Source organism: Echinops telfairi, unplaced genomic scaffold (genome assembly GCF_000313985.2).
Source record: "Echinops telfairi isolate 266 unplaced genomic scaffold, ASM31398v2 ScPeMD7_4;HRSCAF=17, whole genome shotgun sequence".
NCBI lineage: Eukaryota > Metazoa > Chordata > Mammalia > Afrosoricida > Tenrecidae > Echinops > Echinops telfairi.
Genome location: NW_022103900.1, coordinates 1254200 through 1280764, shown reverse-complemented (window position 1 = coordinate 1280764; position 26565 = coordinate 1254200). Strand labels below are relative to the sequence as shown.

General features: G+C 47.4%; 1 protein-coding gene across 2 annotated transcripts in view; it reads left to right on the top strand.

Annotated features, from left to right (window-relative positions):
* MAP3K20 (mitogen-activated protein kinase kinase kinase 20) overlaps positions 1–26565 on the top strand; it is a 176212-nt gene that overhangs the window by 103016 nt on the left and 46631 nt on the right. Inside the window, exons 9-12 of one of the 2 annotated variants that reach the window (XM_004703734.2) lie at positions 1129–1203; positions 6689–6795; positions 15260–15395; positions 18688–19602. In XM_004703734.2, coding sequence (XP_004703791.1) covers positions 1129–1203; positions 6689–6795; positions 15260–15395; positions 18688–19062 — 693 coding nt within the window. In that variant the 3' untranslated portion in view covers positions 19063–19602. Of the gene's footprint in view, positions 1–1128; positions 1204–6688; positions 6796–15259; positions 15396–18687; positions 19603–26565 lie in introns of those variants that run through there. The other variant, XM_030888237.2, reaches the window with a different exon arrangement.

Below are 26565 nucleotides of genomic sequence, written 5' to 3'. Positions count from 1 at the left end.
AATGACCACACATGCATACAAGGAGGTACCCAAACAAACCCGGAGTTGCACTGGGCGGAGCAGAGCTTTCTTAGTACGTATTTTTCCCACTAGGTGAGCATCAAGCAACTTGCTCTGAGTTAGTGCACCCGGTGGCATCACCTGGGAAGGTTCTCGCTGGTCACAATGGATTTTTCTGTAAAAGCAGTTTTTCTCGAACCTCATTTTTTTGTGATGGCTGATTTAAGAGAACAAGGTGCGGCTGTGAAATTTTGTTTCCTGCTCTGGAAAAAATGCTGCGAAAACCGTTGTGAAGTTGAACACAGCTCACAGGGACAGCACTATGGGAAAGACTCAAGTATATGGGTGGTTCTCTTGTTTCCAAAAAGGTGAAATGTCGACTCATTCTGGATGTCCAACAACTTCCCGAACTGATGAAAATGTCAACTTGTAGTGCATTTGGAGTTTGTGCCAGGTCAGACTGTGAATCAAGCTTTCTGTTTAGAGGTTCTGAAAAGATTGCGTAGAAGTGTGTGACAAAAAAGGCCTGCTTTGTGGCAGACTGGGGACTCGTTTTACCAGGACAATGCACCTGCTCACGCAGCCATCTCAGGGCTTCAGTGTTTGGCAAAAAACCCAGCATGGCTCTCTTGCCCCTTGCACGCTACTTACCTGGTCTCACCCGTGCGACTTCTCTCTGTTTCCAAGAATGAAGAGTGACTGGATGGGTAGCGATTTGATGACGTAGAAAGAGGTGAATAAGAAAACAAGGAGGTGCTATCAGCCATCCAAACAGATATGTTTGAAAAATGTTTCCAAGAACGGAAGCGTAGATTTGACAATGCATTAAGTGTAATGGAGAGTACTTTGAAGGTGATAAGGTTGTTTGGTTAAAAAAAAAAAATAAAAATACATAGCCTGGGGGTGGGGGTGGGGGTGGGGATTCCAGGTTTTTTGGGTACCCCCTTGTATTTCAATATTATGCATATGAGCAGAGATTCTCTCCTGTCACATATGCATCATTAAAAGCTTTAAAACCTACATCTTGTGTATACTCTTAATTCATGTATGACCCTCCAGAATAATATTCCTTTACCATAATGACTAAATCTTTGTGTGTTTTGTTTCCCTCCTGTCTCTCTGTTGTAGAGATTAACCATTCCCAGCAGTTGCCCCAGAAGTTTTGCGGAGCTTTTACATCAGTGTTGGGAAGCTGATTCCAAGGTGGGTAGATAGATTTACCTGCTGTTCAAGATTCTGAAGTTCTCTTTGTATGGCTTTCAGGTTTGCAATTGTGGGTTAGTGGAGTCCGCAGCTGCATTACGATGTCAGTGTGCAGTTTCAGACGGACAGACAGACAGACAGGCTTGCTAGGAGCCCCTACCTGCGGAGCCTCCAGCAGTCAAGATACTATCCTCACCCTTGAGCACTCAGTCCTCACTAATGATCACTTTGTCAATTTTTTTTTAATTCCTCACTACTGCTGCCCCTGTATGTTATAAAAGTAGTTTGTACCCCGTGCTCACTCTTCACCAGGTATTGTTCAAACACTTACCGGACACTCATTTCTTCCTATGAAAACAGGTTGCTTTTGTCCCCTTCTGCAGGTAAAGAGAACAAGCCTCACAGAGGTTAAGTAATGAACTCAAAGCTCCCCAGCTAGTAGGGTGATAGGGTGGAGGGTGAACCGAGCCGTCTGGTAATGCCCCTGCTGGTAACCACTGCACCCACCCCGTTAACTGCCTCCCCAGAGACAAGGCAGACGTCGTGCTCTGGAGAGGCCTGCACGTCCTCGCTGCCTGGTGTCGGCGCTGTTCTTCCGGCTCTCAGAATAGAGCTGGAGCTGCTCCAGCCTTCAGCTTTCATGTGGTTATCACATTTGAGCATGAATGGGCCATTTCCTTTCCCTGCAAAGACCATTTAAAAAGCCTCTCACATACATGCGGAAATATTTACAGATGAAATGATAGGGTGGGCTTGGATTCGCTTCCAAATAAAGTTCAGGGAAATGGATGAGGGGATAAATCAAATCAGATTGGCTGTGATCACTTTTTAACACATGGGATAAGTCCATGGAGGCTCATCGTATGACCCGCTCTGACATGTGTGCGTGTTTGGGACTTTCCCCAGTATCAAGAAAGCAAAAGATCCAACGTTTGGACCAGGGAGCAGTTATACTCTAAGAAGCAAGAGTCGTATCATGCAGACCCATCTGATTTTTTCAGGGAAAAAGATGGGTTATAGGGGATAAAGAGACCTTAACAGAATGACTGAACAATGGAATTTCTTCCATAATTTAAACCCAGTTCCAGTCTGACTCCCCCGCCCCCACAGGAAGTACGAGTGGAGGTTCTTTCTTTGTTATCATCGTCTCCTATACAGTGTTTCTTTCCCATGAATAACACATTGGGAAGTCGAGGAATTATGTTGGGATAACAGAGTGGATGGGACAGTTTCCCTATCACATTGCACCCCTGAGTAAGAACAGGAGCCCCGAGGAGGAGCGTGGAGCCAGTTGCAGCTGGAAGCTGCTGCGGCCCACGTGTCTTGGACAGTGCGTGCTCCAGGGACTGTGTTCGTGTTTCGCCCCCACAGCGTGCACTCTGCCCCCCCACCCCACACTTTGATTCCTGCTCAACAAACTGTCTTCTCTCTCTTTTTGTTCAGGACCCCCTCGATAGTCATGTCCTGTATTTATTTAGCATTATGTGCATTAAGGAATTCAAACTGTTCATTAGCTAGGGGGGGGGGTCCTTTTTTCCCCTCCCAGTTTAGAGTCTTCTGTCTTATCTGTGCTCCGTGACAACGTTGCATAGGTTTCGGAAGGGATCCGGAGGCACGAAAGAAGTGCCCGCTTTGCAGCGAGTCCCATAGCAAGTGTGAGTGCTGTCGGCCCGCTTGCTTGTTCAGGACGTAGCCTTGCGGACTGTGAACGCTGTGCTGTAACCAGCTTTCCCGGCTCTTTCGCGCTCCCATCCTTTGGGTGATATGTGGCCAGCTGCCACTTGGACTTTTGTCCCCAGCCAGCATGCCCAGCGCACTCTTCATGCTGACTCCTCTGGAAACAGCCTGGCCCGCCCTTCAGACCCTCATCGTGGTCCCTCAGCCTTCCCTGGTCACTCTGCGCCCTCAAGCCCATACTCAGTGGGCCTTCTCCTCACTTAGCGACCATGTCCTTACATGACATTCCACGTTTACAGTCGTAAACATTCTGACCATTTTCACGTGAACGACATACATCTGGCAATAGCAGACGCCAGAGTGTGAGGCTATGATGGTTTAAGGCCATGTGTCACTTTGACTCGGCCTTGCTTCTCAGTTGGCTTGGCAGTTACCCAATGATGTAATCTGCCAGCCATGTGACGAGGTGTTAATCCTCTGTTTTGTGATGTGATCTAGTCATCCTCCATTTTCTCAGCGCGCCAATTTTGACAAAGCAACCTGTTTTTGGAAACTAACCATGGCATTAAGTGAGAAGAGGGTGTATTCGTTTTCCTGGACCATCGGCGCTCTGACTCGCCGAGCCTGCCCTTGAACTGTTGAAGGTCTTCTCTTTCTAAGTAGCTGGTGCAGTCTCTGAGTAAAGGAAGCGAGTCTTTATAGTGTTTCCCACGGCGCCTGGTTAGAAGTAGGTGCGCTGATGTCGCTGACTGAAACATACCACCTTACACCCAGACCTCGGTGTCAGGCCTGTGCTCTGTGTAGAGCATGGTTAGTTACAATGTTGTTATTCCTCTCTCTTCTTTAAGTCTTTGGACTCTGTAAAATTAATAGTTGAAAATATCCAGCCTCTCAGTTGAAATGTTATGAAGAGGCAGAAAAGTATGCAAGATGATGATGGTAGTATATAAATATGAGGTCATTCCATTTGTTTGCAGGTGGTAGTCAAGATGTTTTATTGACAGAAGGAAAGACAGAAAGGCAGGTATTGATCCATGCTCCAAAACGGCATTTTTTAAAGAAGGGGGGAAATAATAGTTAAATCCATGAGTTGGTAGAAAATATCTTTTCCTCGTGCAATAAAAGCTGTCGAAGCAGTGTGCTGGAGTGCTGTAAGAGCATGCGACCCGAGTCAGTGCACCAGCTTTTGAGTGGATTGTTCTGTGCATCTCTGAGAGAACTTAAGACACGTCTCTTGGAAAATGTATTTTTTTTAATTAATAAATCATTTTATTGGGGGCTCTTACAACAATCCATACATCAGTTGTATCAACTGATACATGTATTTTGTAATGTATTTTGACATGGTTATATAACTTGCTGTTGTGTGAGTGGACATTTCTGAGAATGATTTCCCTTACCTATAAAACAAAGATAACATAAATACGATATCTAAGACCTTAATTAAATGGTCCGATTTTTCTTACATAGCAAAGCTTATGACATGTGGAGCCCTGGTGGAGCTGTGGGCTCAGTGCTGGGATGCTAGTTAGCCGGTCACTGGTTTAAAGACACCAGCCTCTCCCAGGAAAGAGATGCAGCTGTCTGCTCCCAGACAGATGTGCACCCTCACCAGCCACCCTGGGCCACTATGCATCAGAATCAATTCAATGGCCATGGGTTTGCGTGAGTTTTCACGCCGTGGTACCAAAAGGAATCCAGACCCTTTTCAGACGAACCTGCATCCTAAACCAAATGTTGTATTCTATCACTAGAATGCTCATATTAAATATTACCACAGAGCTCTACATTGTTTCTTTTTAAATATCTACTTTGATAATTGCCATCCGAAACCAACATAGTCTAGCTCTAGAATTTATATTTTTCTAGGGACTCTTGTCATCCCATTGAAAATGTCTTGCCTCTTTTCAAAAAAGGTTAAATCTAAGGAAACATATTACTCTTTAAAAAATTCATTAGCTCTTCCTGCGCTTTTACGTAAAAAATGAAAAGCCATTATTTGTGATTTAATTTTAGTTCCTGTGAACAATTAAACAACTGTTCCTTTTGCAACCCGGCATATGGTGGAAGACATTAAAATGAGAACCAAGTCAAAAGAGGGCAAACAGTCTTGTTCAAGATTTTTTTTAAGTTGGTGATTGGAGTGAAAGTTTATAAAGCAAACGGGTTTCCCGGTCCACCGTCTGTCCACATTGTACCAGGACACTGACTGCCATCCCCACCACACCGGGCACTCTGTCTGCCCCTCCTGGGTTTGCCATTTCCATCTGCCCACTTCTCCCGTCTCTCCTGCCTTCTGTCCGGAGCTTTACCCTGGGCAGATGCTGCCCATTGGATTGGGAATGGTTGATTTTTCTAGGAAGGGCATCCCTCGCTGGTGCTCATGGTCTGTCCCCTAAGCCTGCCAATCGTGTGGCTGAACATCGAGTCGTGGTGGTGGGTTCCGGTCCAGAGCTGAGGGTTACTGCGGGTCATGGTCTCCAGGGTTCCACCAGCCCCGGCAGACCAGGAAACCTGGCCTTAGGTTATGATTTTGACTTTCGAGCCACCGTTCTTTTGGACTCCATCTGGGATCCTCTCTTGGGATTCCTTTCAGGGTGGTCAGCAGTGGGTGCTGGGTGCCCTCTAATTCTTGTGATTTCTGGACCCCAAAGGCTGTGGCCCATCAGCCCCGTGGAAGAGCTGTTTCCATGGGTCTTTGATTTTCTTCGTTCTTCCTTGGATCAAAGGGAGGGAATTTTTTTGATGTTTTTTAAGGCATTTTTTTCTTTGCAATTAGAAGACATGTAACGACTTAAGCCTTGTCTTAAAATGCACCACGTGCACACACATGTTTAAATAAGTAGAAAAGTGGCAGAACTCCGAATAAATACCCCAGCTCTGTGCTTCTTGAGAAATGGAAAAATTGCCTTTTTTAATCATGTAGGAAGTGAGCAAGCCACCTCAACATTGTTCTTTCTTGTGTTTGTGCTCCCAAATTAAAATGCATGTTTAATTGCTGCCACTGTAATTTGCTCAGAAATGGTATAATTATGAAGCGTGATGGAGAGAGAATGTGCATCATCCTTGTATTATCTTTCTCCATTTTTGTTTTAACCTTTTGTCTCAACCTTGGCTGGAATCTCAAGAGACAGTCTAGTGTGGTTACCGCTTGCTAAAGAAATATACTCCACGGCTGCTTTTTCAATAGCTGGTGAACGGGCCGTACAGCTTCTCAGCACTAATGTGGCTTATAATGTGGAGTAAACAATGAAGACAGGGAAGTTATGAGGACTCAGAAATTGGGGGCTTTTTTCCTTTTTCCTCAGTGACTGGTTTGGGAAAGTCTATTTGTTCCGATAAAATTATATTTCATTATGAAAAAAATGTTCACAGTGAACACCAGTCTATCCATCACCCAAACTCTAACATGAACTTTTTACTACACTGGCTTTATCACCTGGACACCTTTTTTAATGAAAGGAGTTATATTTTCTGTCTTAGGGGTCTTTCATGATACCCACAAAAGTTGGTATTCTCCTGACCTAGAAATAATAAGCTACAAGATTCCACCTGGAGCCAGGAGACAAGAACACACTTCAGTCAGCTCTCAGGAATTGATTTCGACTGTAAAGAACACAGTTCCCTAAACCTGAGTAATCGAGCTAAGTGCCGTAAGGCAGCTAAGCCGGAACATTGTACCATATCGTATTTTGTCATCGTGCTTTGAGCTGATTACAAATGCTTGTCCATAACGCCACTCTGTCTTTCAAGATCCACTTTCCAACGAATGAGTCCTTTTCTCTCCCTCCGTGTGTCTGTCCTGCAGCAACGGCCATCATTCAAGCAGGTCATTTCAATTCTGGAGTCCATGTCCAACGACGCAAGCCTGCCCGACCAGTGTAACTCATTCCTGCACAACAAGGCCGAGTGGAGGTAGGTGGCCGGGGTGCTGGGGGGAGTCACAGCCTGCGGCCCGGAAGGACCACGAGTGGGCTCCGGACGGACAGGACCACACAGCTCGAAGACAGTCCTGACTTCGAAGGAAAGCTTAGAAATGTTGATGTATTTTTTTTTAATCGAGTAAGTCTTCCATTACATAGGTAAGCCAAAAAATAGAGAGTGAAGCTTTAGGCCTGACCGTATGTCTGTGCCTACGGATTTGGCGAGAACCACGGAATCGTGCCTGCTGAGATGCAAAGATGGCTACCAGACACCGCCCTGTACCCTCCCTGTGGTGGGAAGCTTTGGCCTTGGTCCAACGGGTCACAAACAAGCCGCTTGCCTTAAAGTCGGCCCCGTGCCCTATCTGCCTGCACAGGAGGTAGGGAGAGTAGAAAGACTATTTCTTTTCACCCCAAGAAAACACTTGGTGTTATAAATCCAATTAAACTTTCACGCGGACTTAGTCATGAGGGAACTGTGTGTCAGTGCAAAAAGCAAGCCCAGGGTGCAGCAGTTGAGCCAGGTCACATGGTGCACGAGTATAAATAGCGGGTTTGAGAGCGGCCAGAGGCCCCCTCTGACTCAGCGGAGATTTTAAGTAACTTCAGCCTGCCCCCTTTGGCCGTGGCCGGAACATGACACCTCTCGCCATCTGCTGGCCCCGAGTGAGTACTGCATGCCCCTGGAACATTAGAGTTGTTTACTTCTATTCTTAGACATGTCTTTGGACTTTGTATATGAGTGATGTTTTACAACAACCTGATTTATTTTTATTCTTTTGAAATCCCCATGGCCGGTGTGTTTCAGACAGGAAGAGAGCGGAGCAAATGAGATCTCATCCCTTTGAGAGCCATGGATGAGTTCCCATTACCCTGAGGACAAGCAGCACAGTACTTGGCCAGCGGCCTGGGACCCTGCGTCCTGGGGCCTAGCCAGCCTCCTCTCCCCCGCATCCCTCCGCGCCACCAGCTCCACTTTCTTTCAGCCTGGCCGCAGAGGCGTCTCTTTGCTGGGTTTTTCTTGTTCTTCACACTCAGGGTCATGGCAAACTCTGTGGCCTGTGTTTAGCGCTCATCCCATTTCAGCTGCACACCACCCCTGATCACCGCCCACCTACCACCGTTGACCTTACCAACCTTTCCAAGAACAGCTGAAAGAGCGGGTTTTCATGGAAGGTTTCCCAACTCAGGCCTGGTCAGGCTTCATACCATGTGCTCCGTGAGCATCTCCTTACTGCTCTGGGCCTTTCAACATCATTCTGCAGTGGGTTGTTTAATTCCGGTCTCCCTGGGCAGACAAGCTGCCTTGTCATCTCCAGCTGCTAGAATATGCCTGGAACACGGCAGCTGCTCCATCCATACTGGGGAGACAAAGAAAGGTACCGTGGTGGTAATGCTGTAAGAAGGCATTATGATGATATGCTATCAGAGAACACAAACCGGTTAGTTAATTAATTTGCTATAGTAAGCATATTTATATGCATTTATTCAGAACAATCCCTGGACCTCTGCTGGTGGAAGGTGCCTTCCTGGGTGCTGGGCTAAAATGATGAGCAGAAGAGTCCCGAGGCACCGGGGCTCCCAAGCAGTACCTGATATAAACCACTAAATATAATTCCCCAGGGGTTATTTCATTCCTATTCTGATAAGCTTTGTGACAGAGATGCACTGGGTGCCTTAGAACTTATAAACACATAGCCTGGTTTGGCCTGAGGATATATTACTAACATGAAGAAATGCTATTGATCTGTTTCCCAAAGGATCAGTAGGATTTCAATGCTATGGTTAACACCCTTAGGTGACCCGTCCCACGGGCCATTAAACAACGTGGATACCTGAAAGAGGGACTGGGAAGAGGGGCAAGAGACGCGAGAAATGGAGGCAAGACAGGAATCTGATCAAGCCTCATTTTATTGAGCAGAAGGCAGGGGTTTAAATACCCTATGGTGGGCGGGTAACATTACATCATATGCTAATAAAGTGTAATGAATACCCAATGGTGGGTAACATTACATCATATGCTAATAAAGTGTAACGAATAGTATCCAATAATCATGTAGCTATACAATATGGAAGAAATGGCAGGCATCAGTCCTCAAACAGGTCCGCATGTAAATGAGGTGCACTTGGACGGTCCACATGTAAATGAGGTGCACTTGGATGCCTGGTGTCCAATGAGCATGGCGGCTGCCTGCCACCGAGCACCAATCATCACAAAGGTCAAACTCAGGCAGGACAATAGGCCAGGGAATATCCGGGAATGGGAAGCTTAAAGACAGCGGACGGCGCAGGCCATGGACTGAGAGACATGCAGACTCCCACATGTGCAGACTCCTACACTTAGGAAAAAGACGAGGCTTTCTGTTCCCATCAAGAGTTACAGTCTCGGAAACATCGGGGCACTTCCACCCGCCCTATGTGGTCGCTGTGAGTCAGAACCAACTGTGGTAGTAAGTTTGGAGTGTAGAGTTAATACCATTAGATAAGGTGTCTCGTGAAATACATAACAAAATCAGAAAAACAGGGAGGGTGTTAGACAGTTTGCTACCTAAGAAGATAAAGCTTTTAAATGGTCACAGAGAGTTTTCAGTGGTGCTATCAGGTGAGCATTGGGTAAGCTCTGGGCTGCTAACCGCAAGGGCGGCAGTTCAAACCCACCACCTGCTCTTCAGGAGAAAGATAAGGATCTCTTATCTTATCTTTCTATAAAGATTGATAGCCTCAGAAACCCTACGTAGGGTCCTTGTGAGTCGGCGCTGACTCAGTGGCAGTGGTTTGGATTTTTGTTTTTATCTAGTCAGGAGGCATGCCCATCATAAATACATTCCCATGACAAATGGCATGCGATTGCAACTTCTCCCCCTGCTGTCAGATGGCTCAGCAGTTCTCAAACTTTAGGATTTCAAGAGTCCATTATGGTCCTGGTATGTGTTGAGGGCCCCAAAGAGCACTTGTTTAAATGGGTTATATCTATCAGTGCTTACCGCGTTAGAAAATAAAACTTAACAGAAGAATAGATTTATTCATTGGGTCACGTAAACAAGCAATAATAAGTCTGGCCTCCACACTTAGCCAGGTGCAGTACCACATGCCATGAAGCCTCTGGACAAGTCTCCTGGTCACCGGCAAGAGGACGAGAGCAGAAAGCAGATTTGGCCTGAGTGTGGTTTAGGAGACACATTTCACCTCGCAGATCTCCGAGAAGAAGGTCGCTCAGGGCCCAGATCACAGTTGAAACCATTTTAATAGAGGAAGGATTGCTATTGTGAACTTTCACTGAAAGCCCAGTAAAATCATTCTTAAGTAGTATTGTTATTTTTTAAATGATTCAAGGACATGCAGAGGCATTTCACAGGAGAAATCAAAGGACCAGGTAACATGTGAAAAAACTATTCAGCCTTAAATATATGCAAGGGAACAGATTCATCTATGGGATCAGGCAGAGTTTACCTTATGAACATTTCCAGTGTTACCAGCTTTCTCGTAGGTAGCTGGTAGGAACAGTTGGGCAATATAGATCAGATGTCCTGAAAACAATCACAGTCTTCCCCAGAAATTTTATGACAGTCAGCGAGATGCTTGTACAAGAATGTAGGGATACTCGTTGATCATTGTAAACCTAGAAATGGCATAAAGTACAGTAACAAATGAATGTTTTCTTTTAAATGCGGATATTCCTACATATGGAAGTGTATAGAACCATTAATGATGACATGCATCTGTGTCAGAAGAATTGCTTTTGATGGTAAATGGTTTGAAAACGCATTCCATATGTTTAGAACAATTCCCTTTTCTTCAAAGAAATATACATATATATATAATTTATATACACGCACATATGGGTACCAAGAGAAAAGTATTAAGTGTTCTAGTGGGTGATGAGATTACGGGGATTGTTTTATGTTTGTATACCTTTATTTTCTACCTTAAATCTGAATTAATTGGATGATAGTTTTGAAAAAATGTTTCAAGAAGAAAAGGGGATTGAAATGGGTAGTAGAGACTGATAACAAAAATGAAATGCGCTGGTGGGTTTTGGTTAGAGGCAAACATGCACCTCGTGGCCGTTGCCAGGCCGTTGAATCCTTAGCAGTATTCACGTGACGAGAGCGCTTTCCAGCCGGGAGGAACCTCCCAGAGCAGGACCGTGGTAGGATGTGACTAAGGCCAAAAAGCCTCTTTGGACGCCGAGGGCCAAGAAGCAGGAGGGGTTTTTGTCCGTCAGCTGGATATTTCAATATCGGTCTATAGCTGTCCAAGGCTCAAAGGATACCCCATTCCGCTGTCTCTTTTCCATCCTCAACTTTTGTCTGGGGAAACCATGGTTTCCGATCCCAGGGACCTTTTGGCCCAGGTCCCAAGTGCAGTCCAGAGAACCAGCATCCCCACAAGTCTGGTTCCCATTCTGCTCTGGTCTTTCTGGCAAGGGCTCGCTTTCTGGGAGCGTTTCCGCTCCACAGCGGGACACGTTCGAAGCACCTACTTTTTCAAAGAGTACTGAATTCTTTATTCCAAGAGCTCCTATAAAAGCAAGCCGCCACAAAACCACATAAGTGCGAGGATTCTTCCCTTTGGCCTGTCCAGTGATAGGAAGGAAATCCAGCGTGCCGGGCATCGCCTTGGTCAGTTCACATCCTTAGGAGGCGTCTCTGTTTGTTGACGCATCAGCAACGACGGCACCGCGCCTGGAGCACAGAGCACGTACCACGTTAGCGCTGTCCACGTTTTCCAGTGTCACTCGGCCCCGCCGTGGTCTGCTGACCTGGGGTTATTCTGCAGCGTGGTGTAGCCATCAGGAGTTCAGGTCTGTCTCTTGGTGAAACACTTCGGTTAGTCGTATTCTTTCTTGCTGACCAAAGTGTCTTCTCCATGACATACTTGCTTCAAAACAAAACAAAACAGAAAAACAGAGCTCAAAAAACCCTCCACTTGGGGATTTGACTCTTAAGCAGAAATCATGCAGCTGAACGGTGGCAGGCAATTGGTCATACATGATGTGGATTTATTGCATGATTTGTAATACAGTCGTTTTTAGAAATTGGCTTTTTTAATTTCAAGTTTAATGGAGAAAGGTCATTTCGATTGATTGCCTGTTTTGATTTGGCATATGGGGCATTGACACTAGTTGAAATCCACCTCGGCCAGACTTCAGAGAAAACCATCATTTTCCGTGCGCCAACATACTTTAAAAGGTACTTTAAAAGCCTGCCTTCCCACCACAGGAAGGTGTGTACATGCGTCAGCGCCTGCATGGGACACACCACACGCATCAACCAAAACACAGAGCACAGCACGGGGAGGGGTGCTCACAGGCTTGGGGTGCGGCCTTGGTGAGCAGGGAGCCAGGAGGCGAGGCCTGCAGAGACTGGCTGAGGAGGAGTATTGAGCCTGGGGCCGCCTCTTTCAGCTCCCCGAGCTGTTTTCCAGAAGGGCTCAGAACCGCACTGGCTCCCAGAGCTGGAACCGGAGTGGAACGGTCGGCTTACTTTCCAAGCGAGATGGACTCTGTTGGCCATTTGCGCCGATCAAACTGAAGGTCCGTGACATCCGCCCCGCGGTGGCCGAAGGTCTGGGCCGGGCCGGCGTTAAAGTGAACACCAGCTGCGGCCAAATTACCACTGGGTGCGCCCAGCTCTGCAGCCTCAGGGGCGTGTGTCTCCCACTGCTGTCTTCCTCTGAGGATGGCTCCAGGGTTGTTCGTTTCTGGGTTTGTTTGCTTTTTAATCACTTTATTGGGGGCTCATACAACTCTTATCACAATCCATATATACAGTTATTTTGCCATGTCTTACACTGTCCGACGTCTCCCTTCACCCACTTTTCTGTTGTCTGTCCCCTAGGGAAGGGGTTATATGTAGATCATTGTGATCGGTTCCCCTTTTCTCCCCTACCTTCCCCTTCCCCTCCTGGTATCGCTACTCTCATTATTGGTCCTGAGGGGTTTATCCGTCCTGGATTTCCTGCGTTTCCAGTTCCTATCTGTACCAGTGTACATCCTAGTCTAGCTGGATTGTAAGGTAGAATTGGAATCATGGTAGTGGGGGAGAGGAAGCAGTAAAGAACTAGAGAAAAGTGTGTGTTTCATCAGTGCTATGCTGCACCCTGACTGGCTCGCCTCCTGCCCGAGACCCTTCTGTGAGGGGATGTCCAGTTGCCTACAGATGGGCTTTGGGTCTCTGCTCCACGCTCCCTCCCATTCACAGTGATAGGATTTGTTGTTCTTTGATGCCTGATACCTGATCCCTCGTGATCCCACAGGCTGGTTGTGTCTTCCATGTGGGCTTTGTTGCTTCTCAGCTAGATGGCCACTTGTTTATCTTCAAGTCTTTAAAAAATCCAATGTTTGACCTAAGGTTTTCTACACAGCTAACCAACCCCCCCCCCACCACCACCCCTCAACACACACAGCAATTCTTCCATTTGCAAAACAAAGATTGTGAATGGCTGTGATAGTTTGGTCTGGTACATCGGGGGTGCATTTGGGGGTGTATGATGCATAGAGCCTGCTGCCCCGCCCTGTCCTCCTAGCACTGCTGCGAGCCTTCCCTTCCGTGCTGCCTTGCTCGCCGGCGTGTGGGTATTTGAGGTGGACGGACAGACGTTTTTTACTCTTAAATCGCCTCCTCCTTGTTCTGAGGCACTTTCCCGACAACAGAGTAGACTGTTTGGGCCCCATGCAGACTCGCCTCAGTAGCTCTTCCACCAATGGGATTTTCCAATCCATGCCCAGAACCTTGTTTCCTCCTTCCCACACCCAACCCGCTAATTCTCATACCCATTCTCAGCCGCCGAGGCGTAGGACTAAGCTGCCCGTTGCCTCCTCCTCATTTGCCCTGGAGTAAATAGGCCGTCGTTGGTTACCCACACTCAGTAACCGGGATCTGGAGGCTCCACAACCCACTGGGGCTTGGCTGTTGCTCAAGCCCTTGCAGCGGCCGAGCTCCCCAGGCCCCTCTGTTTTCTGTCTTGGGGGGGGGGGGGAGGCTCCTCTCTCCTAGCTTCCCGCCCTCCTGTGCACTCTTGCTCCACCCCCACCCACCCTTCCTACCCTCTCTCAGCACTGTGGCTCAGTTCACAGGCTTCCCAGCATCTCCAGGGAGAGAGAACTTCCCGTTCTCAGGGCAGACCTTTAGACGGAGAATGGGGACAGCCCTATAGGAGGGAAGAAAGTTTGCGCTGAACCATTGGCCAGTTTCCGTTTCTACAAGGGTCAAGTTTCTAGAACGAAGCAACAAGTTCCTATAAGCATATTGTCCTAAGCGGTAACCTTGGCTGGCCTGTAGAGATAAAGGAAGAGCATTAGAATTCAAAATGATCTTAGCGTTCCGTGGTTTCCCAGAGTAGCCTGATGGTAAAAAATCACGTGGGTCTTTTAAATGGAGTCATGGAAATTCCTGGGCCCTGTGCAGCCCTGGTGGCCCAGCAGGTTAAGCCTTGGGCAGCTCACTGTCAGTCGGCTACTCCGAGCCCCCAGCTGCTCCCCAGGAGGCAGATAAAGCAGGCCGCTCCTGGGAAGACTCAGTCTAGGAACTGCGGCGCAGTTCCACTCCCGCCTGTCTGGCCATTGGCAGTGACTTTTGGTTTGGGGTGCTAGCCGTGGAGGAAGTACCGCCAGAGTGCACCTTAGAGGCCAGGATGGCATTCCTGCGCTCCAGGCCTTTGGACGTGTTGTCAGGAAAGACCAGGCCCGGCAGAGGCCCTCGGGGTCCAACAAGAGAGAGACCCTCACGGACAGGACTGACCCAGGGGCTGCAGCGTTGGGCTCTAACCTAAACTGTGAGGAAGGCGCCAGGGGACGGGGCAGTGTTTCCTCCTGTCCTGTCCACGGTTGCTATGAGTCGTCCCTAACAACGAGAGCCCTACGTAATCCTGAGTCTCCAAGTCTGGCTTTTGTTTTTGCTTAAAAAAATAAGTAATCATAAAAACAACAACTCGGGCTCCCCAGGTAATTCTCGGGAACGAGCAAGTTGGGAAGCCCTGGTGGAATGTAACCACCATCTCCTCCAAGTTCAGGAAACTGAATCCGTTTAATCAATTGATTGCTCAGAGCACTCAGCCCGTGAATAGGCTGAAGTCCCATCTCAGCCACTTACTAACAGTGTGATATTGATTACCGAACCTGCGTGTCATTTTCTCCATTTATACACGAGATGAGTACCGGTTTCTTGGCGACTGTTGTGAGAATAAAATGAAATCTCGTGTCACCATGCTTTGTAAATAGCAACGCGCTCGATGGACGTGGAATATTGAGCAAGTAGCTGAAGGCAGGACCCCGCCTGCCCCTTCCGCGATGGGGCACGAGGCCGATGGGTGTTTCCTTCCAAGTTAGAAACGACCCGGGGAGCTCGGAAGACTTCTCCTCTCCCCAGGTTCTCTTGAGCAAAGTCTGCAATGCCCCTGCTCTCCCCAGGTTCTCTTGAGCAAAGTCGGTAATGACCCCCGCTCTCCCCGTGCAGGTGTGAGATCGAGGCTACCCTTGAGAGGCTGAAGAAACTGGAGCGGGACCTCAGCTTCAAAGAGCAGGAGCTGAAAGAACGAGAGCGACGTCTCAGGATGTGGGAGCAAAAACTGACCGAGCAGTCCAGCGTCCCGGTGAGTCTGGCAGCCGTCTCCGTCTCCCTGCGCCCTTCCTGTCCTCTCCCCCCGCCCCTGGAAGACGTGGCTGAGCATGGCGGCATGGCTTCGCTCCCCACCCCCATCCGGTTATATTTAAGCCTGATCCCATGTCAGCATCTTTCCCTAGGGTCCACACTGTCACATTTCAAGAGTTAGGTCCACAGACACACGTGGCATTGTTGTCCCCGGGGGTCCAATGGACTGCAGGTCGTCCACTCTAACACCCCACAGAGTGACTACGATGAAAACTCAACTCGATGCCCACATTTTAATTCCTCTTGGATAGTTGCTTTAGCTATTATAAAAAGAAAACTTAAGTGCCCTTCGTTATATGTCTTTTAAAAGTACCTTTAAACATACTCTTCCGTGTATAAGGAATAAAATCTTTCTGCCTCCCTATTTCCCCCCCAACTCATGGAGGATCAGCATGATGCCCGAAAAAGGGAAATATGGATAAGGTTTCAGGTGCATTATCAGATGTCACTTTTCAGGGGGAAAAAAATGAGTGGTTGTCCAAGCAGCTCCCAAATAAGAATTTGAACTGGGTTCTCATGGGACACAAAAAAGGGACCACAGCTTATACGTCAAGTTCACCAGACCCTCCAGAGAGGGAGGGTCCGAGACGTGTGCCCTCCCAATCGAGGTGGTCTATAGACCAAAAGGGCCAGAAGTGTCCCCGAGGGGCAAGGCAGCAGGCCCTCCCTCAGAGCTGCCCAGGGCCAGGAGGGAGGCCACGGCTGGGTGCCCCTCGCAGCTTCCAGAGGCTGATGGGGGGTTGGTTTTGCTTCCTGTTGTTGTTTTAAGTGTATTGAAGTTTACAGCTCTAAAGCACTGCATGGCTTGATTCTTTCTCCATGCAGGATGGGAAGAAAGAAAAGTTGTAAGGACCTACTAGGGCATGCTCTAGAGCCCCTCTTTGGTTTCCTGGCCTCTGTTTTGCTAAGAAATTACAGCCTGCTTGCACACACGATTGTTATTAGTGCTGTAGTTGTGTGATACACGGTGAAACGCCGCAGGTGCGCCCTCCGAGGTGTGCTTGCGTTTTAACTCCAGAAAACTTTCTGTGGCGGGCCGGCGCTGAGGGCGACCCTCGCACCACCGACACACGAGGCACTGGCTGATGAGGATTTCTTCCCTGTTTTTTGTCCCCGCGCCCCCCCCTTCTGGGGGCTAAGTTTGCTTTCTTTACAGTACTTGCTTTTAATGTCTTTTCTGCCCAGAGCTTGTCTTTCTGAAGGAAAGTAAGTTTATGCTCATGAATTTTACAAGTGCCTGTTTTCTTTATTCTCTTGAGGAAGTGGCCTGAGGTTTAGGATTTCGGTTATGTCATTTCAACTACCCAAGTTTGACATTGACATCACTTCATTTAAATATAAAAAAAGGAAAGGCTGTCTTAGGGAACTGATGGAAGGTGGGGTGGTGATGGTTAGGAAGTGGTTAATTCGAGGGAATTCCTTTCCTGGCAACTCATTTTCTATCGGAAAACAACAGTGCCAGTTAAAGATAGGTGGAGGGGTGAGTTCTCTAGGCGGAAATATGGACAATGCTTCTGTTTTTGTTTGTTTGTTTTTTAAATAAGAGTTGTAGCTCAGTGTAAAATTTTTATTTACACGATCATAAGAATAAATGTGTGTTTTTTGAGAGGCATTTGCTGAGATCTTTATAGAGTCAAGGATTACATGAGGAAAGTCCTGTAAAATAAGCAACAAAGTTTCCCAGAGTGTGTAACAATTGAAGACAACTTGGAGAAGCTACAAGTTTCACTTCACGGGAAATAATGTCCTGTTTCCAATGTTACAGGAGCTGAAGCCACTTTTATTTCCTTCCATACAACTGGTATTTTTAACCGAGTTACATGAAGTTTCCTTCGTGAACTAGCCACTCCTGAAATCCTTTCCTATGGAATGGGCTATTTAAAAACAGAAACAACAAAACTCTGCTCCAAGTTTGATTCAAAAATGAGAAAATTGGCCCTAAACAATATCTCCACACCCAAAGTATAAAAATTATGCCAGCGTTGCATTAGTTTTAAATGGTTAATCATAAAATTACCCATATACGGGGTGGGGAGCCTTTCTTCTGTGAAGGGCTATGCGGATTATTATAACATCGTTCGAGGGCCACACTGGACAGACATTTAATTAACTGCCCCCTAAGGGGACGGCTGGAACTGCATTAGCCTGTCTTGATGATTTCGGGCCTTAGATGGCCCAAAGGCTGGATGGAGGCTCCCTATCCCCACTTTAAAACAGCACACACAAAGAGAATCCTTAATTTCCTTCCTTCTCCAAAGAAGAACGGTCATTTTTTTTTAGTTCCAAACAGTTTTACCCATAAAGTGGATATGGCAGACATTTCTGGGAGTAGGTCAACTCTTCAAAGTAATTACATAAGGTAATTATAACAACTATTAAAAATTTCTAGAAATAAAATGGTTCTCTTAAAAGCAGGAAGAGTTTCAGTAGATAATGGAGAGAATGGAAAAATTCTAAATCCATACTCACTCCTCCCCCTCCCACCCCAGTTTCCACAAGCACCTCCCTCCTTGTGTATGATTTCAGTGTTAGAGACAGAATTCATCTAGACTTTGTTCCCAAGTGAATTATTTCCTAAGTGGTAGAATTTGTTCACAAGTGAAGCATTTCCTAAGTGGAATTCAGTGGTAGCATTATACCCGGTCTGGTGAAGATAATTAATTAATGGGAACAAGTGACACGTAGGCCCATTTTTATTTGATAATCAGAATCCTACTTAGCTAAAAAGGTAGTTAATGATCCAAATAGCCCTAGAACTTCATTGACAGCTGGACTGGGAGTTTGCACTTCTTTCTAAACTTCTCTTCTTGGGTTCGTGGTTTCTTTAAACATGAGATTCACTCTCCACTAAATACCTTCTTTTAAAACGTAATGATTACATGAAGGCTTCTCTGTGAAAGTGATCTTGGGAAAAATTAAGAGCTATCCACAAATCTGTTGTTTTCAGCAAAATGTGGGTTTAAAACTACAACTTACTTTCCATTTGACATGGGCTTGCTGTGCTGCTTGGAAAGCCACCCTCTGACGAGTCACGCTGTCCTCCAAGTGATGGCAAAGGAGGCTGGAGCCCGATCTGCCATCCGAGAACTGCACGCATGATTCCCCTACGTCCGTTTGTTTTGCTAATCATTTACTTCCTTTGTCATGCCAACTAATTTTGTGGTGCCTGTTTTCTTTATTGAAATTGGTCCTAATCTCTCTTTTTACTTCTGTCCTTTCTCCCCTTTTGATAGCTTCTCTTGCCTCTTGCTGCAAGAATGTCTGAGGAGTCTTACTTTGAATCTAAGACAGAGGAGTCCAACAGTGCAGAAATGTCATGTCAGATCACAGCAACAAGTAACGGGGAGGGACATGGCGTGAACCGAGGTCTGCAGGCCATGATGCTGATGGGCTTTGGGGATATCTTCTCCATGAACCAAGCAGGATCTGTGCTGCATTCTGGGATGCAGATAAACATGCAAGCCACGCAGAATTCCTCCAAAACCACATCTCAGAGAAAGGGGAAGAAAGTCAACATGGCCCTGGGGTTCGATGACTTTGACTTGTCAGAAGGTGACGATGATGGCGGTGACGAGGAGGATAATGATGTGGATAACAATAGTGAATGAAACGCAGGAAGCAAAGTAGGCAAATTAGAAATGTTCGGGGGGGAGAAAAAGACACAAAAGAAACTTGTTCTCCGCGTCTGTACGGGAAACCAGAGAGGAGGTAGAAACCAAGCACTGCGTTTTTAGGCCGGTCACCTTTATACAACAGTATTTTCTGTATTTGGTTAGCCTAAAGGAAAAATGGGCGGGCGGGGGGATTTAAGCCAAAGGGTCTAAGTAATGAACCAGTCGACCATGGTGCCTGATTATAGAAATTTATGATTCTGCATGCACCGTAGCATTCTTAAATGAATGACTTTTTTTGCCCTTTTAAAAGACTGCATATGTTATAGTTTGAATGTGACCTGATTTCCATTAATCATTAGGTTAAGCAAACTTGTGTTTGGAACAAGCACCCTTAACCCTAATTCTCTGATGCTTAATCTTCTCTGTGTAACACACTACACTTTTTTTCTTATCGCAGTACACTGTAATGCCAAAATGACTCACCGTAATGACGAAATCTAACCACAGCAATAAACACTGAGATGAAAGAAACAATGTGTTTCTTCAGAAATACTTAATGCTGTGGGTTTTCAGTACTCCGTGACACAACTGCTCAGAGTAAAGTCTGAGATGTGGTCCCATAAAGCGTGCAAAGGGGAAGGACCGTGCATTGAAACCAGCCGCAGACGTGGCCGGCGCTCTAAGTGGTGCAAGCCCTGGCAGCTCGATAACAATACATTGTCAGAAGAGCTACAAGACAGGGCTTAAAGCAGTCTGCTCAGGCCTGCTCTGCACTTTCAGTGAGGGAGGGGCGGGGTGTGTGTGTGTGTGTGTGTGTGTTCAAAAGGGGCATATAATCTTGGGTCTTAAATAGATGTATAAACCAAACCCACTGCCATAGAGTAGATTCCGACTCAGCAAGCCTAATAGGCCAGGGTAGAAAGGGCGCAGAAAAGTTACAGTAAAGACGGTAACTTTACGGAACAGATTGTCACTTCCTTCGCACTGAGCAGCTGAGGAGTTCGAACAGCTGACCTCTGGATTGGCAGTCAAGTGCTTAACCACTTGCGTAACTCCTTTCTAGGGGGATTATCCAGGGAAATAGAAATCGGAAAGGTACGTTTTCCTTACCTCAGCACAAGGGCAGGTTGCAGGCTCCCCTCCGTGTCCAGCCACACGGTCCAGAGCTGGCCTCTTCCCGGTTGGGCTGGCGTCACAGGAGGAGAGGGAGGCCCTGCCCTTAAAATCTGGCAAAGCCGACAGATCCCCCCAACCATTGCCACAGACTGTCAAAGCACGCTTAAACTGCCCAACTCTGTTTACGGGAATGACCCAACAGTTGTACCCTAAAGGAAGGCAAAGGGATAGGGGAGACGGTCCTTCTCCCAGTCTGTAGGAAAGCGGTGCCATTGACGGCTCCTCCACCCAGAGTACTTACTGCGCACGGTTCTTTCCATGGAAGTTTTCAGAAAGGACCCCATCACAGAGATGATCTAATGCACTTGCTAAGTATGTCCAGCCATAAAGAAAAGCCTCGTAGACATGCTTGAGAGCTCCCGGGAGAGCCACAAATGACAACCAAGTGATCAGTATCGGGCGCCAGCTTTCTTTAGGGAAAACAGGCTAATCAAAAGGTTCTGGGTGTGAGATGTGAAAGGGGGGGGGGCGGGGGGGAGTTGGCGAGACCAGGCAGCATGTCCTTTGTTCTGTTAACATCAGATCACTATGGGTTAGAACCCACCCAACCACACCTAACAACCACCGATAGAGGGAGACACACAACACATCGTCCTGACAGAGCAAATCACCATGCAAACTCCTGGCCCTCTCAGCCGTGCTGGCCCATAGCAGCCAATTCTTTGACTTTGTGTCAACTCACCTTTCCAATGGGAATGGGAATAGCACCGACTTCAAAGGGTTGTTGTGAAGATTAAATGGAATAATCAGTGGAAAGCGCTTCACGCTAAACTACCCATTTCAGGTCCTATGTGCTCAGGGATGAAACTGAAAGATCACTTTCAGCAAAAAGCAAGGGAACAGGCTCCGAACATAAGCGATACAGGTTTCTGCCGTGACTCGTTTTCAACCATGGCCCCTGGCCAGGTCTGTCTGGTCTGAGGGGTTGGCAGGTGGTGCTGCCTTGGTTTACAGACTGAGTAAAATCAGGAAGACCAGCTCCACCTTTCCCCTAGAAGATGGGTGCTTATATTTCTGCAGAGGGCCACCCCCCACGCCTATTCAGCCAACACCTCTCTGTGCTTGCAACCATCAAGATGCACACACACCTCACTGTGGCTGGCGACAGACAGACGCTCACATAAATAGGCAGTGCATCTGTGCTGAGTTGAACACCCACTGTTGCAAGCAGAAAACCATTGTGGAGCACCAGGGCAGTTTCCAGAGCTTGACTTCCCAGCCTGCACTGGGGCAGAGCAACCCCATTCTTTTAAATCCCCTTGCATGACTTCCCAGGCAAAAATAAAGGCCCTCATGTGCTACATGTTCCTTGAGCCCCTTCTGTGTGCCAGGTACTGGTCTAGGCACTGGAGAACCAACAGGCGAGAGCCTGGAGCTTCCAGGCGAGTGATGGAGAGCAACAATCAGTAAAGCAAATATGCCCCAGAGTGGGTTAACCCTTGCTAAGTGCTTGCTGGACAGCCAAACGGACAGGAAGCTACGGCATCTGGGGACGTACTTCAAAGCAGATGGAGGAATATCTGTGAGCTAATTCCTACATCAAGGAGCCCTGATGGCATAGAAGGTTCCACATTGGGCTACTAACCACAAGGTCAGCAGTTCGAACCCACCAGATGTGCCACAGGAAAAAGATGAGGCTTTCTGTTCCCGTAAATATTTACAGCCTCAAAAACCTATAGGGACAGTTCTACTCTGCCCTAATGATATGAGTCAGAACTGACTTGATAGCATTGGAGATTTTTTTTTTAATTTTTAAATCATTATGCTTTTAATGAGCATGTAAACCTTGTGACATCCTGAAGAAATATTGGCCAAAAAATTTTAGAACATACAAACTGCCATATTTCTCAGTTTACCTATAAATCTCTTGGGCTGTGTGTAAAACTTGGATACAATAACAGAAGCAGCCAGATGGAACCCAAAGGGAAAAGTGACAAGACTGTTTCCCATCCCATGTTTCCGCTGGCGCGGTCATGGTTCCTCCTCAGTCGTCATGTCGGTCCTGTCCTCGCCGCTGCCCCGGGCGGCCATCATGCAGTCTCCACCAGGAAGAAACGGCGAGGACTTAGGACCCGGCAAAGTTGCGGAGCTGGGGTGATTGTCCACCTACGACTGGACTATAGAATTTGACCACATGGCCTGGGCGGTGTCATTTCCTGTTTCGCCTCTGTGCTTCTAGTGTTTCGATCACGGGAAGCTATGTCTGGAATCTGAATCATAGAACCAGAACCTCGGGGTGTTCTCACACTCTCTGGAGAGCACTAAGGCGACAGCGCGATGGCCCTAAACAACAGTCACACCGTCCACAGGGTCTCCAAAGCTGTAACCCCGACGGCAGTAAACTGCCCAGTGGGTCCCCCACGGGGCAGCCAGGTGTTGAAGCCGTCGGCCTGCAGTTAGCGGTGAGCACCTACCTTGCTCCACCACGGGTCTCCAAGCGGCCCCAGATACCCTTCCTCCGTCATCACGTTCATCTCTGCGAAGGCAGCGTTACCGGCCACACGCCGCCGAGTGTCCGAGGAGGCTCCTGGCTGCGGCTGCCAGTGCGCCCATCCCGCAGACCGGTTTTCGAAATGGCAAAAGATTGGTGGTGGGTCTCTTCCCAATCACTTGACTTTTTAAAAATGACACACTTGTAAAGAAGTGAGTGACGGTGAGACATTCAGAGGTTCCAAATGAAACTGGAAAACCTGACAGGGACAGGGCCACCCCACAAAGATCCCATCCAGATCCCTCCCCCACTGAGAAAGGTGCGCGGCCTGGCAGCTTCACGGCTCCATGCTTAGCTCCACGCCCCGGAAACCAAAGATTGTACTGCCCACAGTTCATCGGCATTCCATAAGCGCGTGGCATCTGTCTTAAAGCGCCAGTTGTAGACACAGTTCCCTCCTTTTAAGAAGAATGCTGGTGGAAATGTCACGAAGCAGGTTGGCTTTCCTTTGGTCCCTCTCCTCTGACGTTGACTGCACCGATCAGTGAAGCAGAAAGCCTGCTTCCCTGAACTGGATCTCATTCACGCGGACCTGGTTTGTTCAAATTACTAATGGGAAGGAGTTGACGGCACATACCACACTTGTTTTCGAAGCTCTGGAAACATTAAGAGCCGTTGTGTAGTTGACGATTTTTAACGTGCATTGACGGGATGTGGGTGTCACCAGGAGAGATCCAGAGTTGCTTCCCGGTAGCGTTACTCGGTGTGTAACTTGATTTTTCAGAGCTTGCACTAGATGGGTAAACGTTTTATGAAAGGTCATAATAAAATGTTAAATATATTTGATTCGCTAGGTCTGCTTCAGCGTTTTGAAATGAGCTGAATCTCACCATACCACATATAAACTAGCAACCTCATTTTTTCTATAATCAGGCACCTTGTGCTGCTTCTAATAGGACTGGTGTGTGTGTGTGTGTGTGTGTGTGTTTAGATTTTCAGCATTGCCAGAGAGAAACATCTCTCCTATTCTTTTGATTATAGCGTAGCCTGATAGCTCTTATATAAAGCACTTTCTGTGTTGAAATAGGAGAGTCGACCAGGCGAGTCTAGAGGCCTGGCACGATCCCTCAGATGCACCTTCACTTGCTCTCTGCTGTCTCTAAGGAACTTTATGGCATGTGGTGGTATACTCTAAACCCAGACTGTCGAGCACCTCTGTTAGTTTATATTTGTGTACAAGAGAGTGTATCTTTTCATGTCAGCGATAACACACTGCACATAGGGCTTTTACACTCTGAAGAGAATTTTTGTACTAAATACTAGAAAATATTTACATTCTTGGCGTGTGGCTTTGAGTAGATGGCATTACCACACTCCCTGTTTTCAGTTTTTACGGACCCCCCCGCCCAGTCATTCTATTTTAATGTTACCCTTGGCAAGGGCTGTGCCCAGAGTCTCTTGTATCATGTTTGTGTGGAGATTTGACGTTGCTCTTGCATGGCAAGCCTATTCAGTAATTGACTACAGCACGGGGATTTGATCTTCCAGCACCAAGGCCACAATGTACCCAGAAACCCACCTTGGTGTCCCACGTTTCATTTTTATGGGAACTGTGCTTTGCTTTCCTTTTGTTCTGAGAACTCTTGTTTTGCAATAAACGTTTTGACAGCAAATCCCTTTGTCATGTGTCGCTGTGTATCTGAGATCTGGGTTAGATTGGATTCCCTACATCCCGTGAAGGAGTCACTGCTGCACACGTGCTCACGCGAAGCCGCTTGGAGTGTAAATACAGATTTGTGAAGTGATATGGGACCGTCAAGAGGTGGGTGGTGGTTTGGGGCTTTTTTAAATCCCCAAAGACAAAAAGCCTTAGAACTCACTCTGTGGCAGGTACACTGATAGGTGAACAAGATACAGACAACATAAAGGACTCACTAAGCCCGGGGACCAGCAGGTCTTCTCCAAATTCAAACCGTCCAGACGCAGTCCGGCTCCAGCTTTCCCCCACTGATCTCTACAAGATTCGGGGGACAGAATCCGGATGCAGCAAGTAGTGGACTGACCCCTGAGTGAGTTCTTTCTCCCTTAGCATCGTTCTGAGAGCCTTCCACAGGCTTCAGAAGACCCCCTCTCCTCCCCAGCTGACCTTACCACCAAAGGTGCTGCTTACCCACGATGATTCCGTTCAAGAAACAAGTCTCAATTTTGTTTAGCACAACATTTGGGAATTGAAGAAAAATCGAAACCGGGCACACACCATGCCCCTCTCCGTTTCCCTGTCCGCCTGGGTGCGCGCAAGTCTTTCAGCCACGCAGTCCCTTGTGTCTCGGGCTCAAGACGCGCACCTGTGATGGGAGAAGGGACTGACGTGTTTCGGCAGCTGTTCCCAGCTGCCCTGGGAAGAAATCCCCCTGGTCACACGTTTCCTTTGATCAAGGTCAGCTTTAGCTTCTAGTCCTCAAGCCATTTGCCTTTTCCTCGCTCTGACAGCAGGTGAGTGTCCCTGGTGATCCCTGCATGCCTCTAGTGTTTTAGGAGGAGGGGGCGTGGGGGTGTGATAACATAGTTGTGTGTGTGTGTGTTTGTGCATCTATAGAAGGGGACTCCAAAAAGTTCATGGGAAGCATCCATTAGCAACTTTTATGCATAGATATAGATATGTGCATCGTTTTGGTGGGGCTCTTACAGATCTTCCCACAATCCATACAGCCACTGTATCAAGCACCTTGGTACATATGTCGTCATCATTTTCAAAACATTTTCTTTCTACTCGAGCCATTCCATTCACTTCTCATTCCATTTCTCCATGAACTTGTTGAAGGCCCCTCGTCTATATTTGATATAAACCAAAAAACCAAACTCACTGCCATCAAGTCGATTCCAGTTCATGGTGACCCTATTGGTCAGGATAGAACTGTCCCTGTGGGTTTCCAAGACTGTGAGCTCCTTACAGGGGTAGAAAGCCTCATCTTTCTTTCTCAGAGCAGCTGGTGGTTTTGAACTGTTGACCTTGCGATGAGCAGCCCAACGTGTGACTACTATACCACTAGGGCTCTTTTGTAGAAATATAAAATCGTAGAGTCCTAAAGACACACTTCATGCCCTTGCAACTTTTCTACAGGACTCAGAGTGTATACCTATTTCTTTTAACCTGCAGGGTTTTAAAAAATTATTTTCCTTGGCCCTCCAGGGGTCACCCCATTTCTCCTTTGCCTCCAACATGGTCACTTGTGCTCCAGTTAGGTGAATGGGCCTGGACCATCCTTCCTTTCCCCCACCCCCAATCACACCTAAGTATCATGTTTTGTTTTCTGCCTTGTTTGCGTCTCTTCCCCTGAAACCGCTGCTGCTTCCTCCTGCCGTGCAATGCCCAGCTCAAGCCCTATGCCTTCCTCGGCCCCCTCCTTGTTCTACGAAAGCCTCGCTCAATATGCCACGCTGTCCTCTGGTATCCTTAAGCTCTCTACCTGAGGAGTTGGTGTGCGGGTAAATATACCCTACGGTTCATTCAGCAAAACATATACCAGGTGTTGTATGCCAGGTACTTTGCTGGCCCCGAGTAAGCCAAGAGGATGGTGGCCATGAACTCTTCATGTACAATTCATACACGTTTCACCCCAGTTAAATGAAAGGTTCCCTGAAGGCAGGGGCCACGCAGGGTGGTTTTGATGGTGTGGATACAGACTAAACACCTGCAGATTAAAAGGATGACCTCAAGGGGACAAACTATCAGGATAAAGGTGGTTCACACCAACAGCAACAGACTCCGATGGTCGCGAGGGGAAGAGAAGAGAGGAGGTTGGAGCTTAGCTTCTCAAGCGAGGCTGATCATTGGACTTGCTCAGGGCGCCTGGTGAAACTACAGAGCCTCAGCTTCTGCTTGCAGCCTA